This window comes from Manacus vitellinus, unplaced genomic scaffold, assembly GCF_001715985.3.
Source record: "Manacus vitellinus isolate BGI_N305 unplaced genomic scaffold, ASM171598v3 scaffold_31_pilon, whole genome shotgun sequence".
NCBI lineage: Eukaryota > Metazoa > Chordata > Aves > Passeriformes > Pipridae > Manacus > Manacus vitellinus.
This window is the reverse complement of record NW_021940379.1, coordinates 5640712-5662545: the sequence shown is the minus strand read 5'-3', so window position 1 is coordinate 5662545 and position 21834 is coordinate 5640712. Positions and strand designations below refer to the sequence as shown.

Sequence of the window (21834 nt, the reverse complement as noted above, 5' to 3'; positions counted from 1 at the left end):
ACGCCCGGGGAGCCGCCGTGGTTTTTCCGCCGGGATGCGGGCGCTGGCTGTGTGAAGCGCATCCCGGCGGCGGGGCAGGAGCGAGGTCCCTCCCGAGGAGCCGCACGGCCCTTGCCCAGCCCCGGCCCCGCCGGCTCGGGGGGTGCAGGGGCAGGGGGCTGCTGAGGCTCCGGACTGAGATTTGAATCGGAACTGATTCCTCTTTATTTACTGAGAGGGGTTTTCTTTCGCAGCATCATTGTTTTGAAGAAAGGAGGGAAGAAGGGGGAGGGTTAAAGCTAAAGAAGTAAGTCGTTTCTGCGAAGGAAATGCCTTTTGCTCTTTCCAGATGACCTTTTCTGAAAATGTAGCCTCTCCAGCTGACCGATATTTATTTTGATTACAAAGTGTGTGCAACTGAGCCCCAGCTGCTCCACAAACCCTAGGATGTGTGCTTCTGGGATTAGCAATATGGGGCATCTGTTGTCACCTCTCCTCTTGAGCCTGGCAGCAGTTTTTTCCAAAGGTAAGTCTCAATCTCTTCTCTCTCTTTTCACTGCATCTTGTTTCTTATTTTGCATACCCAGCCTTTGTCCCCTCTGTCTGTAATGCCTTGAATGTTGATACCCACAATTCACGACTGAAAGACTTGGGGGGAGTCATGTGCTAGTCAAAACCACGGATGATGCGATGGGAAATCCTGAGTGGCAGGATTTTTCCTTGGTCGACTGTGACAAACAGTCTACCCGTTTAGTGAGGCATTTGTTACCTCCCTATTGTACTTTTGATCATGTAGTAGATGCTGCTGCTCAGCTTAGCTGGTAACTCATCTTTGGATTACAAAGGGTTTGTTATCTGGGAATTTGAAGTCTCCAGAGGTCCATGCTAGTGGAGTTGGCTGCCCCACTCTTATCTTCTGAGTAATTTTTCAGAATTAAAAATCCTGTCTCTCAGACCGGCTGGCAGCGTTTTACTGGACCAGAGAAACACCTACTTACTGGAACACTGAAAAGCTTTGATGGGATCCTGAACCAGGTGTCTGACATTCTGCATGCTAAATAGAGTTTGGATGTCCTGACAGCATGACTTAGACAACTCAGTGATACCTTCTTGTTGCCCTCGAGCGTGTTTGCAGTGAGAATCAGGAAAGCAGCCCATAGACTATGCACATATTTTTGTGTGCATTTAAAGCTTAAGTGCATTTAAACTTCCAAGTTTTCATCGATGGCCTCAGCCAAAAAGTGAATGCATTCTTGCAATACTTAATTTAGATGATTCTGATAATTCCTGTGGAATACAAATTAGGAGAAATACACGTTTCTACCGAGCAGATATTGTGCATCAACAGCTATATCTTGGCAGGAAAACAAAATTGAAGTTCTCACGTGGTTTAGTTTTCAGAGAGGAATAATAGCATATGCATTTACTCTATGATTTTGCAAACATACTGATAAAGAGCCCTTCTTAGAAACATCCCTATTAAAAAAAGGTATTAATTATTCTTAACACCTTCTTACACTTCTAGAGATCAGCAGTTTTCTTTGGTATTGAGTTGTTTTTACTAATTAGTTTGTATCCAGAACTGAACTTACTGACAGAAGGCAAACTACACAGCTGTGTATGTCTATTGTGGTTCCCTGCACCAAATTCATTTCTCTTCCTTTCTTCCTTAGGAAGGGTAAAGAAAGACTTGAACAAAATTATAAGTCTTCTCAAATGTTCCCTAAATTCAGTGCCCACATAAGTACCGTTCTAAAGTTGCAATTGGAAATGCATTAGCAGCAGGGATTAGAAGTCAGAGTCTTTTCAAGAGATTGCTCATTCTCATTGCACACCAGTAGCTTTTGATTTCCCAGCTAGCTCGTAAATTATGTATTTTATTTAAGCAATATCAGTACTGTGGATAGGCTAACAGTACAGTAAGAATATTAACTTCTTCACCCCCTGTATTTTTTGCTGTGTTTCAGTTTGCTGCCTTAACACTTAACATAGTGTTTGATTGAGATTGCAGCTCATTCTAGGATTGGGGTAGAAGTGGCATCTCAGAGAGTACAATGTTTCTTTTATTGCCAACTCAGCAATTGTAGCATTAATATGTGATTTTATTCCAAAATGTTACATCTCTTTTGAAAGATGTACAGAGGCAGAAGACTGGATTTGGAAAGGAAGTCTCTTAGGCGGATATGCTATAAAATGCTATAAAAACTGATGAGTAAGATTTTTCTGTGTATTATGATTGTGAAGTCTCATTAAATCTGATATGTCTTGAAAGAAGTTGTGCCAGAGGAGGTTTAGGTTGGATATTAGGAAAAATTGCATCACCATATGGTTGCCAAGGACTGGAACAGACTTCCCAGGGCAGTGGTGGAGTGACCATCCCTGGAGGAATTAAAAAGACATGGAGAGGTGGCTCCTGGGGCCATGGGTTAGTGATGGCCTTGGCAGGGCTGGGGGAATGGTTGGACTCAATGATCTCAGAGGGCTTTTCCAACCTAAGGAATTCTGTGATTTTGTGAAACCAGACACATGAGATCCCATCAGAATTACTGGTATTAGCTGTGCTATTTACTTTGCATTTCAGATATCCAAGATACTACTGCTGTGTGATTGCTGGGAGTCTGCTGTTCACTAACACAGATATCCACCTTCAGTGCAGTTGTCTGTTTTTTCTTTGGTAGCAGACTCCATCTGCACTGCTCTACCTTAGGAAAGACCAGGCTGTTCCAGAGATTTACAACATAAACTTGACAGTGTAAAAGGTTGATTCCCACTCTGCTCCACATAATAAGATGAACACAAAAAAAAAAAAAATAAAAAAAAAATTCAGGCGTGATTACTACTCCAGGGCATGTTTCTTTGATGCCTTTCTGTTGCTAATAGAAAAACTCTCTCATTTGTGACATGATGACAAAGTTTTCCTAAAGAGATACAAAGGCTTTTAACATGCAACAGCAATCAGCTGTCTATTGTGTATAGGGCTGTTGCTGATTACTCAGAACCATGGCAACACACCTTTTACTGCACAGTTTCCAAATCTTTCAGGTAATAATGTTGAAGATTGGAGAATGCTATTGTGGTTTTGCTTTGCTTTTATCTTGTAAATGCAGAGCTCCAGCCTGAGAAATGAAATGTTGTTTTCAATAATGAGCTTACAGTTCTTACCAGGACGATTTGTCAGTGATGATACAATCCACATGTTTTAATATGCTGTCAGTCTAATTGGATATATGTGTGTGTAAGGGCAGAGACTATAAAGCTCTGTAACTGTAGGTATGGGGGCAGTTGCATTTCACATCTTTGACTTCAACTAGAAGTTTTCCTGAGCCAGTCCTAGGGAGGCAGTGCTTGCACTCGGTCCCTTTGGTATTTTGCTATTTGATATCAGTACCAAAAGAAATTCTTCAGAAGTCTTCAGTTAAAAAATAACCAAGTCGAGGTGATGATAATGAAACCCCAGACTGATAGAACAGGCACAGTAATGTGGACATACTGTTCCCTTTTTTAAGGGGAAACCCATTAGCTTTACGGGAGAAGAATAAAAACTTCAATACTTTACTTGAACTCCAGGTTCCATGCTTGGCTTAAGTCTAGAAGAAAAGCAGCATCTCCTGTAAGATGCTAAACAATTTTAGGATGTATATTGTGAGACTAAAGATTGAGAAGCCTTTTTTATTACAAATGTTTGTTGTCAGATAAAAACCAGTTTAATTTCAAATTTCAGGTCTAAGTTGACAGTAACAAAACAAGTGAGTATTTAGTGATTTTTTTTTTTCTGCCTATGTTCTGTTGAGTTTTTGTGTTCTTCTCTGTCACCCAGGGCTGAAATCTTCCTGCAGATCACTCTCTAATGACATCTCAGGCCACAGAACTGCTGGTTTGATTTTCTTTTTCTCTCAATTTTATAAAAATGGAGGCTTGGTAACCGTGTTAGGAAGGGTTTCCTTGTATCCCCCCGAGAGTGTTCCCATAAATAGAGGTGTGGATAACACATGTGCACTGATGACAATGACCTGTCACTACAGGAAAGTGAGCGTGGGGAAACAAATAAACCCCCCAAGTGGTTAGTTTTGGTTACATTACAGGACAGAAATATTTGGCTATTTTACTTTAAACTGCTACTGCTTCTATTTTTGTTGGAATTATCCATGTTACAGTATCCTTTGAACCCTCTTGATTTCCACTGAATCTTAGAGATTTTTTTTGTCTCATTGTGGACAAGTTTTATCTTTGGCTTTTTCTATGCAATTTTACTGATTCTATGATGATATTTTTATCAGAACATGTCATTCTGTTCACATGGCACTTCACTTATGATTTCAATGTATTGTATCTTTTGAGTTGCAGTTGGATAGGAAGCTCCTTTGATTCAATTTAACCTCACTTGTGTATTTACTGGCTTCATGGGGGTGGTGGTGTACAGAGAACCACAGATGAGCTTGTCGGGGATGCTCCAGCTTCCAGGCAGCTGAGGGTCATTCCTGAAGATGTGCAGATCTTCCACTGACATTGAAGTGCACTCTGGACTTAGAAACATGGAAAATGAAAAGCTGAGGAGTGCAGCAACCTGTGTTTTAGCACTACTTTGGAGTTCATTCCTCTGGAGCAGTGATAGTAGTTTAAAAATTGAAAACAGTGCTGCATATGTGATTAAAATCAAAGATTATTTGACTTAAGATATGTATCCTTTTCACTCCTCTCCTTGGTGGCGACTAGACAGCAGTTCAGGGTTGAATTTCAGTTCATGTTGACATATTTTGATGGTGATGATGAGGGGCACAGTCCTTTTCTCAAAGTAACAGTGCTGATATTGTGGACAGACTCATCACAAGCATCTCTTGCTCCAACTGTGCAATTGATATGTATGGAAAATACTGCATGCTGCTTTCAGATGAGCATAAAGTACAGGTGTGATCACTGGGAGGTTTTCTTGTAAACTTTGCTTATGTGCAGAAACCCAGAAAGTTTTCTGTAAAACCCCGAAGAGAAATTAAATCTTTCTAGCTTAAGGTTCAAGCTGTTCCCTTAAAACCAAAGTTTTCATGATTTGTCCCAGCTGCATTGAACTTACAGTCATTTGAGATATTACACAAGGGAAGGGAAAACTAGCTGGAACTTTTTTCTGGTCTTATTGTGTTTCTTGCCACAGTGCACTTGTGGGAAAAGCCCCATTTCTTTCAGTAAAAATAATAAATTCAGTCTAAACTAAAAGATTCTACAGCTAGACCCAGGTTTTATTTGTCAGCTGCAATACTGGCTTAATGTTGTTTGGTTTCTAATATTTCCCTGTAATGTTCTTATTTTTTACTTCTGTCTTGTCTTTTATTAGTTCCATAGGACTGGCAGGCTCTGTGACACCAACCAGTGTTTCAGACATTAATAAAAGCAGCTTTATTCAATAAAGATCAGTTTTATTTAATAAAAGAGAGAATCAAAAGATAATCTGATTTTTTTCATGCTGCATTCACATTAAATCAGCCTCCTGAGGTGGTTGTGGATGCCAAGTGTGGTGGCAGTCCTGGGATACATAAACATGACTCCAGACAGATTGATCACAGAGAAGCCCAAGAGGCAGCTGAGATTCATCACAGGTTTGTTTTATGAAGTGTTACATTAAATTACTTGATTTTCACCAGTCTCTGTAATATTGCTTGCTGCCTTATTAAGGGCAGTTCAAAATGAAGTGGATTTTAAACAGTTCCGAGACATGTAGATAACAGTAATTATTATGATTATAAAGTACATATTTGAGGGTGTTAGGCTACTTCACCTTCCTCATGTGAAATGTGGGGGGGACATTTAACTGTAGAATGAGGATTGGCTTCTTCAAATCCTTGATTTCTTCTTTCATTGCACAGACTTAATTCCCGTGTCAGGTGTCAGTCTGATGGCCTCACAGAGCTAATAAGGGATTGAAACTCTTCACCTTCCAAAGTACAGCCTGGGTGGTATCTATGCAAACTTCCATTTTCTGCTTTAGTAGTGTGACTTGAACTTGCCCCAGAGGTTGATACAACCTCCTGCTCTGTGAAATGAGATATTCTACCTATTGATCCACGGTGGGGGTGATCCAGAGCCCATCCCAGCCACTATATGGGGTTTCATTGCCTTTAGTAGGCTTTAATTCAGAGTGTAGACAGAGTTTTCTGGAGTGGTGTTTTTCAGCCTGTAACCCACACACCAGTGGTGATTCATAGAACATCTGAGCAGTGTTGTGAAACCAGTGCCAGAAACCTTATGCGTGCAAGCTAGAAAAAACCAAGGGGAGGAAATAGAAGTAACAAGGCTGCTTTCAGAGTGCATCCCAATTTGTGCTTGGTTGTAAACAAAGGCCTTTGTGACAATACCAAAACCAGGACACTGCCTAAGATGGTCTGGATGTCTTTCAGAAAGTTAGATGGCTCTTTTCCTTAAAAGGGTTGAGAAAAACCACCGTAGTGAGATTAACTGGAGTAACTTCAGTGTTGCTCTGAACAGTTTGGTATTGCCTCAGTACTTCAAACACAGTTGCTGCTGGTGTGAGTGTTTCTAATCCACTGCAGCACAGGTTCACTTAAATCAACAGTGAGAAGTGGTTCAGTGAAGCAGCACAGAAGTAGCCTGCCAGTCACTTGATGGCATCTGCACTGTAGGGTCAATTAACTCCCTAAAAGGCTTCCTGTGTACTCACAGATATATTTGTTTGTTCTTACACCCTTACTGTTCTGGATTTTTTTCCTTTCAAATCAAGCTTTCCAGAAAGGTTTCTCAAGGGAGTTTTCTGTATTGCAGACAATTGACCCCCTGAAAGTCACTCAGCAAAATGCACAGTTTTGTTTCTTGTACAGAAAACATATAAAAGGTCAGCAGTGCATTCGTCAATGTTGCCACATTTTCCCAAATTTACAAAACAAAAGGCCTTTTCCTTCCTCCTGTAGTCACTTCACTTTCTCACAGGCCCATCCAACTGTGTTTTTAAATTTACTTTGAGTTGGTTTGGGTTTTTTAGCTCTTTGGGTTTTTATTTGCGAATGAAGGCTTTTGTCACAGCACTGGTGAGATGTTTTGGGTAAGGTGTTGGTTTGCTGTGGTAATGGTTAGTGAGCAGAACAGAAGCACATCTGAAAATGACCAGCAGATTGTTAAATATGAGAAGGAGGAAGGACATTGAATAATGTAGATCCTACAAAAAGAACAAAATAAATGAGTTACCCAGTTATGCATAAAAAAGCAGCAGGGGTAACAACAATGAGTGCTCTGAGCAGAAGGGTGGAAAGATGTTGACGTACCCTTTAGACTTTAGGGTTTACAACTCTACAAGATAGACTAAGGAGCAACAGGAGAAGTGTCCTGTCTAGCTGAACCAGGATGCTCTACATGCCTTTTGATCTATTTGCTTTCAAGGTAGGCAGACTGTTGAGCAGACAGTCTGCAGAGCTCTTGCTGAGGAACAAGGCAGATGTCCAGATAATCACACAGATGAGTCTGCATGTCTTGCATGCTAAAAACAAATCCTCCAAGTCAGAGAGTTTAGTCTCACCTGTTGCTAAATGGCCTCAGAAACTTGAATTTTGTTGGCCTTCAACATCACCTACTTTTTATTTATATTTTTAAAAGTGCAGATTTATGTCTTCAGGATGCATTATGTAAATTCATTGTGCAAGAGAATGAACTCAAAGTTGGCAGAGATCGCTAGTCAGTAGTGTCTCTGAATATTAATCCAATCCATAAGATAGGAAAGGAAACAATACTACTTAGTCTTCAATCTACTCATTTATCAAAGATTCTGGATTAGCACATAATTGTATCCTCCATTTTCTGCTGAGCCATGGTGACTCATTCTACTTGTCTTTAAGAAAAGAAAATAGTGGTGATTTACATGTGCCTGTAGTTGAAATACCTGTATTTATCTTTCAGAGCTTTGCATCTCCATCTTAATGTAATCAGCCTGGCTGGGTTAATTTTAATTTGGTGGAACACATTGGGTGGGTAATTTTCTTGTCTATGTGTGGTACATTCCCATATTTAACTTACTGCTTTACTGTTTGCTTTCCTACTACCACCTTTCCAGACAGGGTGTGTTGTTGGGTTTTCCTGGTATAAAGGAGGTCTTGATGTTGTTTCTGGAGCTTTTGTTTTGAGCTACTGTTGAAGGAACTACTCAGCTCTGCAGAACTTTCCAGTGTGATAAGCCTGTAAAAACACCATGTACCTGCAGCTACACTCCTGTCACCCTTACCTTGCTTTCAGAAATAAAAATAGGATCTGGTTTGCTCAGGTTCACAAGTCTGTAGCTCTTAAGCTGAAGAAGAGTATCTTTATGCAGTCAGGGCTTGGGGCAGAATTGAGCAGCCCTGATTCTGCCCAGCAGAGGAAGGAGGAGAACACACACTCTGGAAGTTTATTACCCCTCTTGGTTACACTGTAGGCAGCACAGGATGAATACTTTCAGAGTTTTCACTGATCTGTCCCACTTACACTAGTTTTCACTCTGTCTATTCTGTTTAGGATCTATTTAACTCAAGAGTTAGGTGCTTTTTGAGGTGTTATGCTCACCTACAGAATTAGACAGCCAAATGAAAACACTAGAAGAACCTGACCTACCTCCTGCAGAAGAGAATGGAAAAGGAATATATGCAAAAAGAGTGTCTTATAATCTACTGGTGTGCTAGTGCACCTCTGATATAATACTGTTATGGCAAGGCTATTTCCAGGTGTCTCTAATGAGTTTCTTTGTACCCATTTGTAGAAATCCTACTGAAATGCCAGCTGCTCAGCAAACATGGAAATGGGGCTGTGAAAGATGGGGGTCCAAAATTTAGTGGGCACTTTTCAAATCTTCTTTTAGCCTCTCTGAGTTGGGTGATCCTTCTGAATGACAAAGAGTGGCTACACCTTCAGTGAATAACAATTAAAGCAGTGTATTGCCTTTCAAAGCTTGATGTGGTGCTCTGCACAGATCTCCCCTACTTCCCCTTGGGTTTATCAGTTAAGGTTCTCTTATTCCATATATTTTTCCATATTATTGGGCAAACAGTTGCAAGCCTATCATGACTTTAGCTGTGCTCTGCTCTATCCTTTGTGGTTGACTGTGTCCCCTGCAGCAGTTGTCTGATACGAGATGATTTCTTGCATACTGAACACTTGTGCACAGTGGGATTCTGTTATATTCTTCTGACTCTTTGACACCATCTGCCCAGTAAAGTGGTTTTAATGGGTTTCCACTGAGCCAGCCTGTACTACAGCCCTGACAGCATGCTCTGTATTTTTAAAAATAAACAAAATCTCCTCAGAAAAGCTATCCGTGAACATTGGCTTCTCCAACAAAACTGAGGATTACATAGAGTTTGATATTTAGTGGAGGCAGAAATATCTCTATTTGATAGGCTTTGAAATAGGAAAATGACTGATAGCCTGGAATGGTGTTCTAACAGTACTAGTTTATTTTTTTAAATGACCTTATAAAGCATTATTTTCTGTCCCATTTTTTTAAGTCAGGTATCATTATCCTTTTACAGAAATGCAATCATTTTGCCTTGTTAAGAGTCGTCGTCTTTATGAAAGCAGGGGAATGTGGTGGTTCATGATGGTGATTTAGGAGTCAGGGTACCCATTGGCTTTCTGTAACCTTTGAAAAATCACTCCAGTTCCCTGCTTTCCCTTTCCCTTTCAATCTGTCTTGTCTACTCAGAATACAAGGTGTTCAGGGCAGGATCTGTTTTACTTGCTGTTTATGCAGCATCTGCCTCTCTTCTCAGATCAGAATGTACATTTTGCCACATTTAAATAATTAATTGCCAGTGTCTAAGTTAGAAGCTTAAATGTGCCATTCTGATTGCCCTGATCACTGGATGACATGACCAGCTCAGAGCCCTGTAAGAGTAGAAAAGAAGAGTAGGATAAGGGAAAAAATAAAGATATAATGAAAGCATCTGTGTGATTAAAATATTCTTAGAGATTGAGTAGATCCCATCCCCTGATGTTACAATTAATAAGCTATCTAAGCCTTTCCAAACAGTTACATGAATAAGGGAACATAAAAAGCCTTTTATCAGAAGATGTAGTAAACATGTTTTTGTATTTCTTTTTGTTAAAATCCGTGTCAGTAAACTATTAAAGAAAATATTTTCAGTATCTGTATTAACAATGCAACAAACCACTTATGGTGAAAAAACAGGGGTTTTTTGGCAGATGGTACAGCTCTTAGAAATATTTCATTCCTCTTTGCCCCTTAAAGTCTTTGGGGTTTATTTTAAGCTCCTTCCTGTGAACACAGTGGGTAGTGGTGGTGATGAAATGGTGAGAGGAACTGTTGGCTGGTCCCTTATGTTATTGATGGAATGTGAAAACTGAAAAGTCAAAATAAACAGATTCTTCTGAACTTCTGAGCTAGCTTGATATGGACACACAGAGAATCAGACACAATCCTACTCTTTAAAGTCCTTTTTTTTCTAAGTTGTGTGGAATTTGACCTCCAGCTGAGGTGAATGTTTCCATCTGAAGCGTTTCTCTTGCCTTCTCTATGCCCTGTATGGTCACAGTCCTGCCTTGTAGATCTGTGTAGGGAGCCAGCAGAAGATATTTGAACCTTTGTTTCCAGCTGTCTGTTTATTTGAGAAGAACTGTTGCTGAGGCCCATGGAAAAACAATCTTCCTGCTGCTGTGGCATTTTGAGTGAGGAGACCAGGAGGCTAAGGCAGCTTTTCAGTGTGTTCACAGTAAAGAACAACTCACAGCAGTCATTAGCTTTGGAACCTTTTGTTCAATAAAGACAATTTGGCATTTTTAGCCTGTGGAGTGGGCACGTGGTGGTGCCATTTGGGAGAAATTGGAAGAGATTCCTTCTTTGCACCTGAGCAAAGAGGCAGTTTCAGCATCATCTAATAAGTGATCAAGGGCAGAGCTGTGCCTGCAGTATTTTCAAATTAAGTAAATCTTTGCAGTTTGCAGGTTTTCTTGCACTTCCTGGCTAGTTTGGTTGAAGGTTTATGGACCATCTGAGCAATACTGAATCCAAGTTCAGGGCCTCTTCATCTTCTCATGTTTGCATCCTTGTACATTTCTTTGCACTTGTTCTCTTGGAATCCTCCAGCTTCTCAAGGTCCAGAATTCTGACTGGATTTAATGGATCCAATTTCAGCTTAGAAAAAGTATGAAGCAAGTATCACTATGAATTCTCTTGGCAATTAAGGTGGTATTTCCCAAATGCTATTCATCAGGCTGATATTTTCAGTGGTATCTCAGTGCTCCTTTCTCTTTGCTTTTGTTAATTATTCATTTGTGTGATGCTAAGTACAGTAAATACTTAAGATCTGTGATCCTTACACAGGTGCTGCTGTTACCCTTTTTTCCCTCCTTTGTCCTATCATAACTTTAGATATTGCTGAAAATGTTCCCTGCTGTTTCAGCTGTAGTAGTTTAAAACACATATATCAGCATCAACAGTATCTTTTCTTGCCTTTTTATTTAGCTTCTTTATCTCACTAGCAGTAGATCAGAGTGATGGTACGATAATCACTGTTGAAGCATTTATTTGTTTGTTTTCTTTCTATTTCTATGCAGTCATATGCTCCTTTCTTCCTTTCATCTATTCCTATCAGAATTATGCATGTGGTTTGGATCAGACCCTGAAAAAAGAGAAATGCTTGTAAGTGAAGAATACTATATATAGCAGACCTTTGTTACAGTATTTATAGTCTCGATGCTCAGAATGTCTTGGTATGCATTAAAGGTTCTCATCAAATAATCAAATTGCATCAATAATAATAGAAAGGATGGGCTCATGAAGAGGTTCTTTTCAGCTGTTCTGTTTTCAGCAGCTTCAGAAAAGAAGGATGAATTTGGCAGCATATTTGCAGTGCTAACAAATCTGGGCTTTGGCAGCCTCAGTGGGGAACAGTGAACTCCAAACTGAAGATCCCTCACGGAGATGTCCTGATAGTAACTGCCTTTGGGTGCAGGGGCAGCATTCCCAGACCTGGGATGATTGCAGATTTCTCAGGGAATTAGCTCTACCAAACCTTAGGTCTTTATGGGATACAACTTCTGGCTGGAGACTCGCTGAGAGACAGTGAAGACCAAGGGATGAAGAAAAATTCCTCCCAAGAACAGAAAGAGAATATTACAGGATGTTAATTGGTGTTACAGGACTTTTCTACTGTTTCAATTCATACTCTATACTCCCCCCCTTTTTTTTTTTCCTAGTAGGTACATTCTCATTTTTGTTTTCCACCTGAGAAGAGCAGCTCTCCCAGTCTTCATAAGTGTGGTGACACTGTACCATTCCCTCAGCTCCTTGGGCATGGTCTTTGACTTGTTGCAGGGGTTTGCTGCCAGCTGGATCAATTTGTCAGAGAAACTACACGTTCTCACACTTGTTTTATCTTCTTCTTACAAACAGGCACTATCAAAATCTCATCTGGAGCCTATGGAATTATTGTGGCAGTTCCAGTCATCTTTTGTGCTACTTTGACATCTGCCTTAGGAAGAGCTGATCTACTGGTTTTGCTCTAGTCTAAATCTGAGTGGTCCTTAGCAAATGTTGCTTTCTGGTACCTCTTCATTTTCTTCTCCAATGACTGAATAAATGTTTCTCTCAGACACTCAGCGAGTCCCTCCATAGTTCTGGCACTTTCTCTTCCCCCCTTATTTGTAGGTCAGTGCCATTACTGTTTTCCTTCCAATTGAAAGTCCAACTCTTGTTTTTAGCAATGGGATGAACAGGAAGAATCATTCAGGAGAACGGACTATATATAATCTTAGATTTAGAGATGACATTGAACTTGTAGTATTGACCTATAGGAGTAATCAGAAAATAATTGGAAATCTAGGCTGGGAGCCCAGAAAATTAAGATTGAGGGCAAGCAAGAGGAAATTCATGAAATTTGGAAGACAAGAGGAAGAAATAAAGATGGAACTCTGTATTCTGTTCTGTGCTGCTGCTCTGCAGAGTAAGAACTGAGAGTGAAGAATGGGACTGTGAGGGGCACATATTAAAGAAAATCAGAGTATCTGACTCCTGCTCCAGGCAGACAGGGTGTGCACAGCCAATGCCCCTCACCAGAATAATCCCAGGAGGTCTCATGTCCTCAGTCTCCCTCACACATTCCTATATCATAACCCATAGGCAAGTTACACATATATTTGATCTTACCCTATAAAACTAAACTGCAGAATTGCCCTCACATTAATTAAAGCAATTTGAACTAAGAGGACACAATCCCTTTTATACTTTAATGTCAGACCAAAACGGGTATTAAACTACCATAAATTTTCATGGAAAAATAAATCTTAATTTTGCTTATGATAAATTCACAGCAGCCAAGATAGAGTTTTGCTTATTTTCATAATAATCTCATGTGAAATGGTTTTTACATCATTTCACCCACCTGAAAGGAAAATCCAAACAACTGATGCCCCGTTACTTCTTCTCATTCAGTGGTTGAAAATAACTCCTTTTGATTTTGCAGTGAAATATTCTCATATTCATGCAACCTTCTTAGTTCTCATTCTTTTTTTTCAGTAGTAAAGAGTTTCTCTCAGCATTCTTCCCTTTGCATGATGGAAGCTCTCACATTTTGCAGGTACCCTCAGTGTCTTTCCTTGACCTGCTGGCAAAGGGTGATATGAAAAGGTTTTTGTTTCCTTCTCAGTTGAAGGAGATTGCACAGCTCTCACAATAGAACTTGCCTTCTGCCCTGGACCAATCATCCCCTGTGCTGGCAACAGAGAAATGAGGCATTATGTGGTACTGCAGATACCATGGAACTTCAGGGAAAAAAAGAGTGGAATGACACAGTATTGCAGTGAAATTGTGGTAAGTGCAGTGAAAACACAGCAAGGAACAATAAGTCTTTGGAGTCAAGGTCTAACTTCATAGGAACAACGTGCACAAGTTTTATTATTTGTCTGTGGAAAACAGTTACGACAGACCTTTCCTGGAAGTTAAAAAATAGTGTTTTACAGGTGTAGTGCTGGTGCAGCAGTTGAACAGTGGTGTTTTCCTGTATTTTGTGTGTTGAATTGTGTTCACAATCTATAAGCTGTAAGCAGTCAGAAAAAAAATAAATCATAATAATTCTTTTCTGGGCTGAATCTGATCTGAAAATGAGCAGGGGTGGTACTGCTGCTCAGGGGACTAAGTTTGGGCTGCTGCAATCCCTCTCTCTCCTGTGGCATTGGCACTTATGCAGTTGAGTAATGAGCCACGCAGAGAGCTCACTGAGCCAGCTGAAAACTAATATTTTTTTCTTATTTATATAGGTTGGGTTGTTTTTTTTTTTTTGCAGACACCAGCTTGAACAATACTGCAGTTCCCTACTGAGGTGGTTCAGCTCCTTGATCTGATAGAAAACTAAGCCACCAAAAAGAACAGCTTTCCAGTAGATATGGGACAGTGAAAAATCTCACTCTGAGACCACACACTCACCTGATCCAACATGAAAAAGGGCTGAGTTTGTGCCTCTGTAGCCTGCAATTACATTTTCTTTTTGTAATATCAAACTCTATGTCCAATAATCTGTTCCCAGGCCTTTCAATTCTCATTCCCTTGTAGGAAAAATTATAGAAACCAGGTGTTGTTCAACCTCAGGTGTTGTTCAAGCATAGAGACCAGGTAAAATGGAAAAAAGTTTGACAGTGATCACTTAGTATATTTATAATTGCTGATAAGCTTTATCAAAGTAACATCCCATTCCAGCTACAAAACAGACACACTTTCTATTTAGAAATATAGTGGTAATTTTAATGATGAACAGGGTAAAGCCGTGAAAGCTGGATAATTTTATATAACAAATACTAGGAGTCCCAGTCCTTTCTCAGTAAATTCTTTTTCATGGTTTAGCTGAAATTTTTGAAGGGCAGGGAAACCTCCCACTGTTTTTGATAACGTGGTGGCCACTACACTTTTTACTTCTGGATAGAGCTACAATACTGCAGCCTGAAGTGGACCTGTGTGCTGAGCATTTGATGAGTGACTTGAGAGATTTTGGAACTGATCTTTTTATTCTTAATCCAGCAAAACTAATTGTGAGTAGCTGAATCCTGCAGCAGTGATGACAGGGGCTGTGGTATGGTCATGAAGATGGAAGACATGGGAGTTTCCAGGAAGAAGTTTGGATGTTGTGCCCTAGCCCCAGTCCCTGTGGTCACTTCCAGCCACACCAATGGCTGCTGTTGCAACCATTCCCAAAAAGCTGGACATCCCTCTTTCCTAATCATGGATCTGGCCCAGCCCAGCATTTTCTCTTTGGCTTTCAGTTCTGTGCTAAGCACTACAGACCACTGTTGTCTGAGATCTCCCACATCTGCCTATTACCCAGACATTTCCCAGTTATAGTCACTTGGTTCTTTCTTTCCTCATGAACCTGTGCTGTGACTAAATTGGTGGCTCTCAATGGCTCATCAGATCTTCTTGTTCCTGCTCCACCACCAGAATTACACACAAATCCATCTGGGACTTGTAAATCTGTCACAAGTACCACTGCTATTAGTTTGTGTGTAGTAGGAGGCAAGGACTCTTACAAATACTTCCTAATCTGTATCAGAGTTACTTTTTTTTGTTACTTGTTTTTAAAATGATGTCCAGCCTGACTCTTTAAGCTTTTGGGTCTAAGTCTGCAAGTTCATGGGACTGTTTTATTTTATCACAGTGGAATGGTTAGAGCAGCATGGGGGCAAGTGGCTGTTTGAGTCATGGTCCAGTGCCTAATTACACCTGTGTGCTTCCGTAATGGAATTCAAATAAATGAGTTTGTTGTGTGAAAGCAGCGATATTATATTTATTTCTGAAGTCATTTTAAGATGTCAGCATGTAGCCTTGAGGAGGTGAAAGAAAGGCAGAGCTTGTCAGCCTCCCTGGCTGCTCTGAATTACCCTGAACCTGCTGCAAATGAAAAGTTCAGAGAGCACAGATGGAATAGATTGAAGCTTTGAGTGAATTGAAAGGGCAAGTTTACCAGCTAATCATGATCTCTACGGGCAGAGGGATAGCTAATAGATTGGAATAGTCAGACATTGTGAAGTCCTCAAAAGAACTGCTTAAGGCTCTTAGCTTTCCAGTTCTGGCTCGGGGTAGCTGCCTTCTTTTTAATTAAAATGTCTTTTGTTTCCACATGATTGAAATAAAACGTGGAAGCACGTGGTATTTAGTGTGTATGCAAGGCATGAATGTTCTTATCTTGGTTGATTATTTTCTTGGGTTTAAGATAACAAAATTGCACGAATACATCTGTTTGGAGATTATATTTCTTCACTCTATGTAGGGAGAGAGATTTTTAGAAGCATTTGGTTTTCAGTTTAAGCACCAAAATGCTCCAAGCTCAGAGAGAGAATCTTGGCTGGAATTTAAGGATGCTGATGTGGTATTAAGAACCATTAATATTGCAAGAGACCTTGATGAAATGGATGAGTTCAGAATTTCTGTTGCACTGTATATACTGAATTTCACTGTGCTGTCTTCTCCTGGAAGAATTCCTTTGTCTTGAAATTTCTTTATCTTGAAATTTCTCTGTCTTGAAATGTGAAATCTGTGAGACCAGTCACAAATATCTTGGAAGTTCACAATTCACTCCAGACTCTTCATGTCCACGATATAAAACTTAACATTGCTTTAAAACTAACCTGAACTAGTTTTACAGTTATCACCTTTTTTTTCACATTTTTATGTGTTAGAGCCAAATCTGAGTTTTGTTGAAAGACTTGAATCAATGACAGGACTTTTCTACGACAGGCACTGTCCTTTCACTTCTCCAATCCCTCACCCAAACCTTTCCTCTAATCATAACAGCTTCCTGTAATCTTAAAAGTGTCTGATGACACTCTGAAGGTTTTGGCAGCTTTCCTGATGTCTTCCACTGACTTTCTAAAGACAGGTGCTATTTTCATGGGGTTTTTTTTATAAAGAGTGCAATATGTGAGATAAAATTCTAGCTCTGCAAATTCATTCATTGACTCCTGGATGACCAGGGCTTCTTTCTCCCATTATTCTTGGAAACTGATTTGGAGTGGGTAAAAACAAAGCCAAATATGTGCATTGTCTGTTATATGACACTGAAATGTCACATGACTGAAGTTACATATTTGTGCTCTGCTTTGGTGAGGGGACAAGCCCAGTTCTTTTGCTAGAATTCATCAAGAAGTAAAATCCCATTAAAATATTTTTTATTTCTTTTTTAAGGACAGATTCAAACTGCCTTCATCATACTTTGCCACAGGACCCTCCACATGATGCACAGCATGGCATAAACTGACTTTTTTTTTATGACTACTGATCAAAATCTCTCTACTCATAGCACTGAATTGTTAGTCTGGAAGGTGTTAATGTCCATGAACAGGTAAATTTTGAGGCCTCAGCTTACATCTCTATTACCTACTATGTCACAAGTTCATGTTACCTGTAAAAAGTTACTTCCAGTACTATGGAATCATTACAGATTCCTTCATACCCTGAATCTCTTAGCTTGGCACCACACTTGAGATTTCTAACATTAAAAAAAATTAAAAATTAAAAAAAAATGAAACACCCAAATAAATTTATATTGCTTTAATGTCCTTAAAGCAAAAGAAATACCAGGTGTTACACTGAGTGCCTTAACCTGAAATGGAAGAAATACCTCCTAATAGTCATATGGATGAGATTACATAAAATATCCTAGGAAATATGGTGGTAGTCCTGTCTGCAGCAGGAGTTCAGTTTCAGAAGGTTAAAATTGGATTAGAGGATTAGGAATTTCCAGAGGGTGGGGGGAAGCAGCAGCTCTGCCAGACCAGCCCATCCTTCTCCTCAGGCAACTGAACATCAGCACGTCCTGATGTCCTTTGCAAAGAGATTCACATTGATTGGATTGTTCTGAAGATTTCCATTGATCCCAGAATTGAGCTGCACTCTCCTTTCCCCAGGATTACACAGAGCAGTGCTATCTTGCAAGACAGTTTTTTATCATCCCCAAATAGAGCTTTCATGCTTCCTCTGTACACAGAACAGTCCATATCTGCTTCCTAAAATTAAGTTCTTACATTGTTTAAGAGCTGGATAATATCCCAATATCCAGTATCACAATATCCACTTTCCACAGGTCGTGGTCCCAGATGATGTTATGCAGAGCATTCTTTTAAATCAGACATATGTCCAAGCAGACCAAATTTCCAATTTTTTTAGGAAAAAAAATCTTTTTTCAATTATTAAGAAGTTTACAGGCTGCTGCTTTTTCATGTGTTCTTACAAGCTGCAGCCAGGTGAGCTGATTATATATGATTTCAGAGACGTTGGCTACTGAGACACGAGTTAAAACATCAGAGTAATTCAATATTTATTTCCCTTGTGACTTTCCTTGGAATATCTGGTGGGTATCTTGTTCAGAGGCAATTCACCTTGGGAGGCTGCTTGGCTAAGTAACTCCATAGTTACCATGACAAAGACCTCTGGTTTGTTTATTTATTTATCTGGGAAGGGGAAGGGAGGAGCAGAAAAAAAGTGGGAGGGAGATGGATTTAGCTACTGGTTTTGGATTATAACAACAACTTCATAGCCTCCTCACAGCACATTAATGTGTCTGGGGTGGGTTTGTTGGGTTCCTGGTTTGTTTTCCTGCCCTGGATTCATGTTGTCCAGAGTTAAGCTTTTAAAACCAGTAACCAAATTTATGTCTTTACTGTTTTTACAGACAGAAGAGCCTATAAGGCCCTCTAGTCTCTCCATTTATAATGTCAAATGTAATTATACCTTTATTCATTGTTTTACCTTTGTACTGAGTGTTATACTTCTAAAAAGGAGCATAATCCTTATTTTGGTCACCTTGAAAAAGGCAGAGCGTGTTCCTCTTGATTATCACCTTGGTAATTAACAGCACATACCTTCCAGTTTGAATTTTTCTGGTTTTCAGTTAGACAGGTCCTGTTTTGCCTTGATAAGGGTCCATCTGTGTTAGGTTAAGGATATCTTTAGTGCACAGTAGTGGTGCCCTTTGAATGCATCAAAATCAGCTCCTGTCCAAGCCCTTCTGTGCCACTGAAAAATAGGACTTTATATGTCTTTTTTTCAGTAACATATTATAGAGATCTTGGCATAAAAAAGAGAACATTTAAAGAAATCAAAAATTAAGAGTTTTAATAAAGTGTAGGTGAGACACTGGAATACTATTAGATTTTTGTTATTATTAATTCAAGGGGGGAAAAAAAGAGTGTAAAATTAACAGAACCTTGGCTGAAGTTTATGGCTTTGAAGAAAATGGTGTCTCAGAGGAGCAGTAGGGCTCAGGCTTGATTAAACTGGGATTTCAGAAATTCTCTGCACTGAACAAAATAAAAAGGCATTCAATCTAATTAGATAGTATTGTGGAGGGATAGGAGGAAGAGAGGTGTTTCTGACCCTTCGGCTTTCTATATCACCTTTAATCCATGGGATGTGTTTGTAGCTATTCTGGTAGATGAATTATTCTTCTCAAGGGAATTTGGCCTTGAATTCTAACCTTTTGATAACTTTGCTTAGGAAAATTTGAAGAGAAAACCTTCTAATGGTCCTGTTAAAATACACAGACTTTCTGGAGGCCTGCTCTGTATTTTTACTGATCAAAGTTCATATTTTGGCCAGATACTGTGCTTCCATTTCATTTCTCTCTGTTGGGTTAAACAGCTTTCCTGCAGTTTTGATTTCTGGAATATGCATCTGGTTTAAGGCTATTAATTCTTACATACTTCTGAGAAGCTGATTTGTACTCATTTTGCAGTTGTCTATTATGGCATGAGTATAAAAAGATGTAGAGATATGTTCAGAGATAGCTAACATAATGCTTGTTTCACTATATTATGAACATAATTTTAGAAATGCCAGATATATTTTTTGATAAGCTCTACTACATTGTGAACTTCATCAAGAAACAGAAGGGGATTGTAATTATGTGTTTTGAAATGGAATTAATCCTTGACTCTTTGGAGGAGAAAAATGCTGTTCCTGCTTAGCAAGTTCTATGGATTCATTTTGAGGGTTTAACAGTCATTCCAGACTTTCCATCTTCTCCTATACAGGAGGTTATCAGGCTTCAAAATTCACCCTGAACTCCGTGATACAAACTTAGGCCAGAGAAATACTGTTCTCGTGTGTGGCTTGGGACTGGCCCCCTAACATTGCAGAACAGTTTCCAGTGCTGGTGTTCTTTGGCATTTTGGTGTAAATCTGTATTCATGTAACCCCTGAGAGGCTGAGGAGCTGAATAATGTGTTTTTTACTGTCAGATCTCTATTTGTATGGACAGCTTGGCAACCAGTAAAAATATCAGCTCAGGTGCTGTGCTTAGTTAAAGCTCCAGGGAAAACGTTCTTTATCTGAATATTGCTTATGCAAGGAATTCCTTCTGGCACAGTGTGTCACAAGATTAAACAAGTGTGAGTTATATGTTTCCTTTTTCATAGGTTTTTATTCTTAATATTCCTCAAATCAGGAGAATTTCAGATCTGCAACGTCCATCGAAGTTCAAAACAGAATTTGATTTACAGTGATTGCAGCTTCTGCTGAAGCTCATTTTTTAGCCTCATTTTTGCTGGTGTTACATTAATTCTACCTTTGGCTGCTGCTCCTGCTGAGCTGAGTTGTGGAAGAACACGTTACAACTGTTTGTACTTCATTGGTTTGGTGTCTGGGAATATTTTGAAGGAAGAGCAGAAAAAGCACAGCTCGTGTAGAGTGACTTGTGCTCCAGGTGACATTCAATCACTTTGGATTTACGTTGCAGCACCTGGGGCAGAATTTGGCTTCTCTCAGGAAATGTGCTGTTCTTTTTGCTGCTGAAGGGCCTGACTGAACTCCAGCCAGTGTGGAATGTAGGTTTTATTTCCAATATTGTGAAGGTTTACTTGAAAGAATAGCAGGCATGGTTTGGACTGCTTCCTGTTTTCCTTGTGACTGGTTTGTGTGTACTGAGGGAAGGACAAGAATTCAAAAACAACTAAATAAATTGCTATACCATTTAAAACTTTGAGATTAATATGGAAACATGGTTTGCATGTTTTCCAGAATGTAAAGCTCCCAGTTCTGTTTGTTCCTTTTACTGTACTTAATTCTATCACGTCTAAGTACTTAGTTTCATCTACGCATCCAATAACAGAAAGGGCAGCAAAACATTTTTAAATAAATATATTGTATTAGTAAAAGAAGCAGCTGTATCTCTGTACTAATAACAGCCCACACAATACCTTCAAAATTCAATCACAGCAGTGGTTTAAGCTGAGGAGTTGGCTGTAGCAATTTGTGTAATGGAGAAAACAACTGTTACCGAGTAGTGGTGAATGACTGAATTTTATTGGTCCATAAAAAAACTTGGAGGTTAATATCTTTGTTTTGGGAAACAGATGTTTAATTCTGAGCCTGGGCAATTGGCTCTTTTATGTCTTAAGAGGAAAAAAAAATGTTTTGTGTTACTGTAGAGTCCGTAATTGTATGTGATACGTGTCAAATTAACCTTTTGGTGTTTGCCTCTCTGAACTGTACATTTTATTTGACTTTCTCACTTGCAGGTGGCATGTTTCATGCTTCCCTGATGGAACTAAATATTCCATGTTTTCTGTGAAGTCCCAGACCACTTCCATATGGTGAAAGACAACTTCTCTAGAATTTATGCCTCGCGCTGTGACGTGCACGAGAGGATGAAAGGGAAGAGCCCTTAAAAAATTAATTCTGCATATGCTTTTGAATTGCCTAAATCCAAAAATTGAATGGTGTCCAGGTTTAATGCTCCAATCTGTGCCACAGTCTGCTCTCAGCCCCCAGTGCACCAGGGCATTCTGTGAGTGTTTAATGAACCAGACACTTGCAAAGTTTTATTAACAATACACTTCATTTCAGCCCTTGTCATTGTCCTCTGCTGAGGAAAACATGATGAACTTTCA

The 21834-nt window shown here is 39.6% G+C and overlaps 1 protein-coding gene across 1 annotated transcript in view; it reads left to right on the top strand.

Annotated features, from left to right (window-relative positions):
* Positions 1 to 255: 255 nt before the first annotated feature.
* Positions 256 to 21834, top strand: part of LOC103760233 (transmembrane protein 132D) — a 236947-nt gene continuing 215368 nt past the window's right edge. The window contains exon 1 of the mRNA XM_018076205.1: positions 256 to 505. Coding sequence (XP_017931694.1) covers positions 427 to 505 — 79 coding nt within the window. The 5' untranslated portion in view covers positions 256 to 426. The remainder of the gene's footprint in view (positions 506 to 21834) is intronic.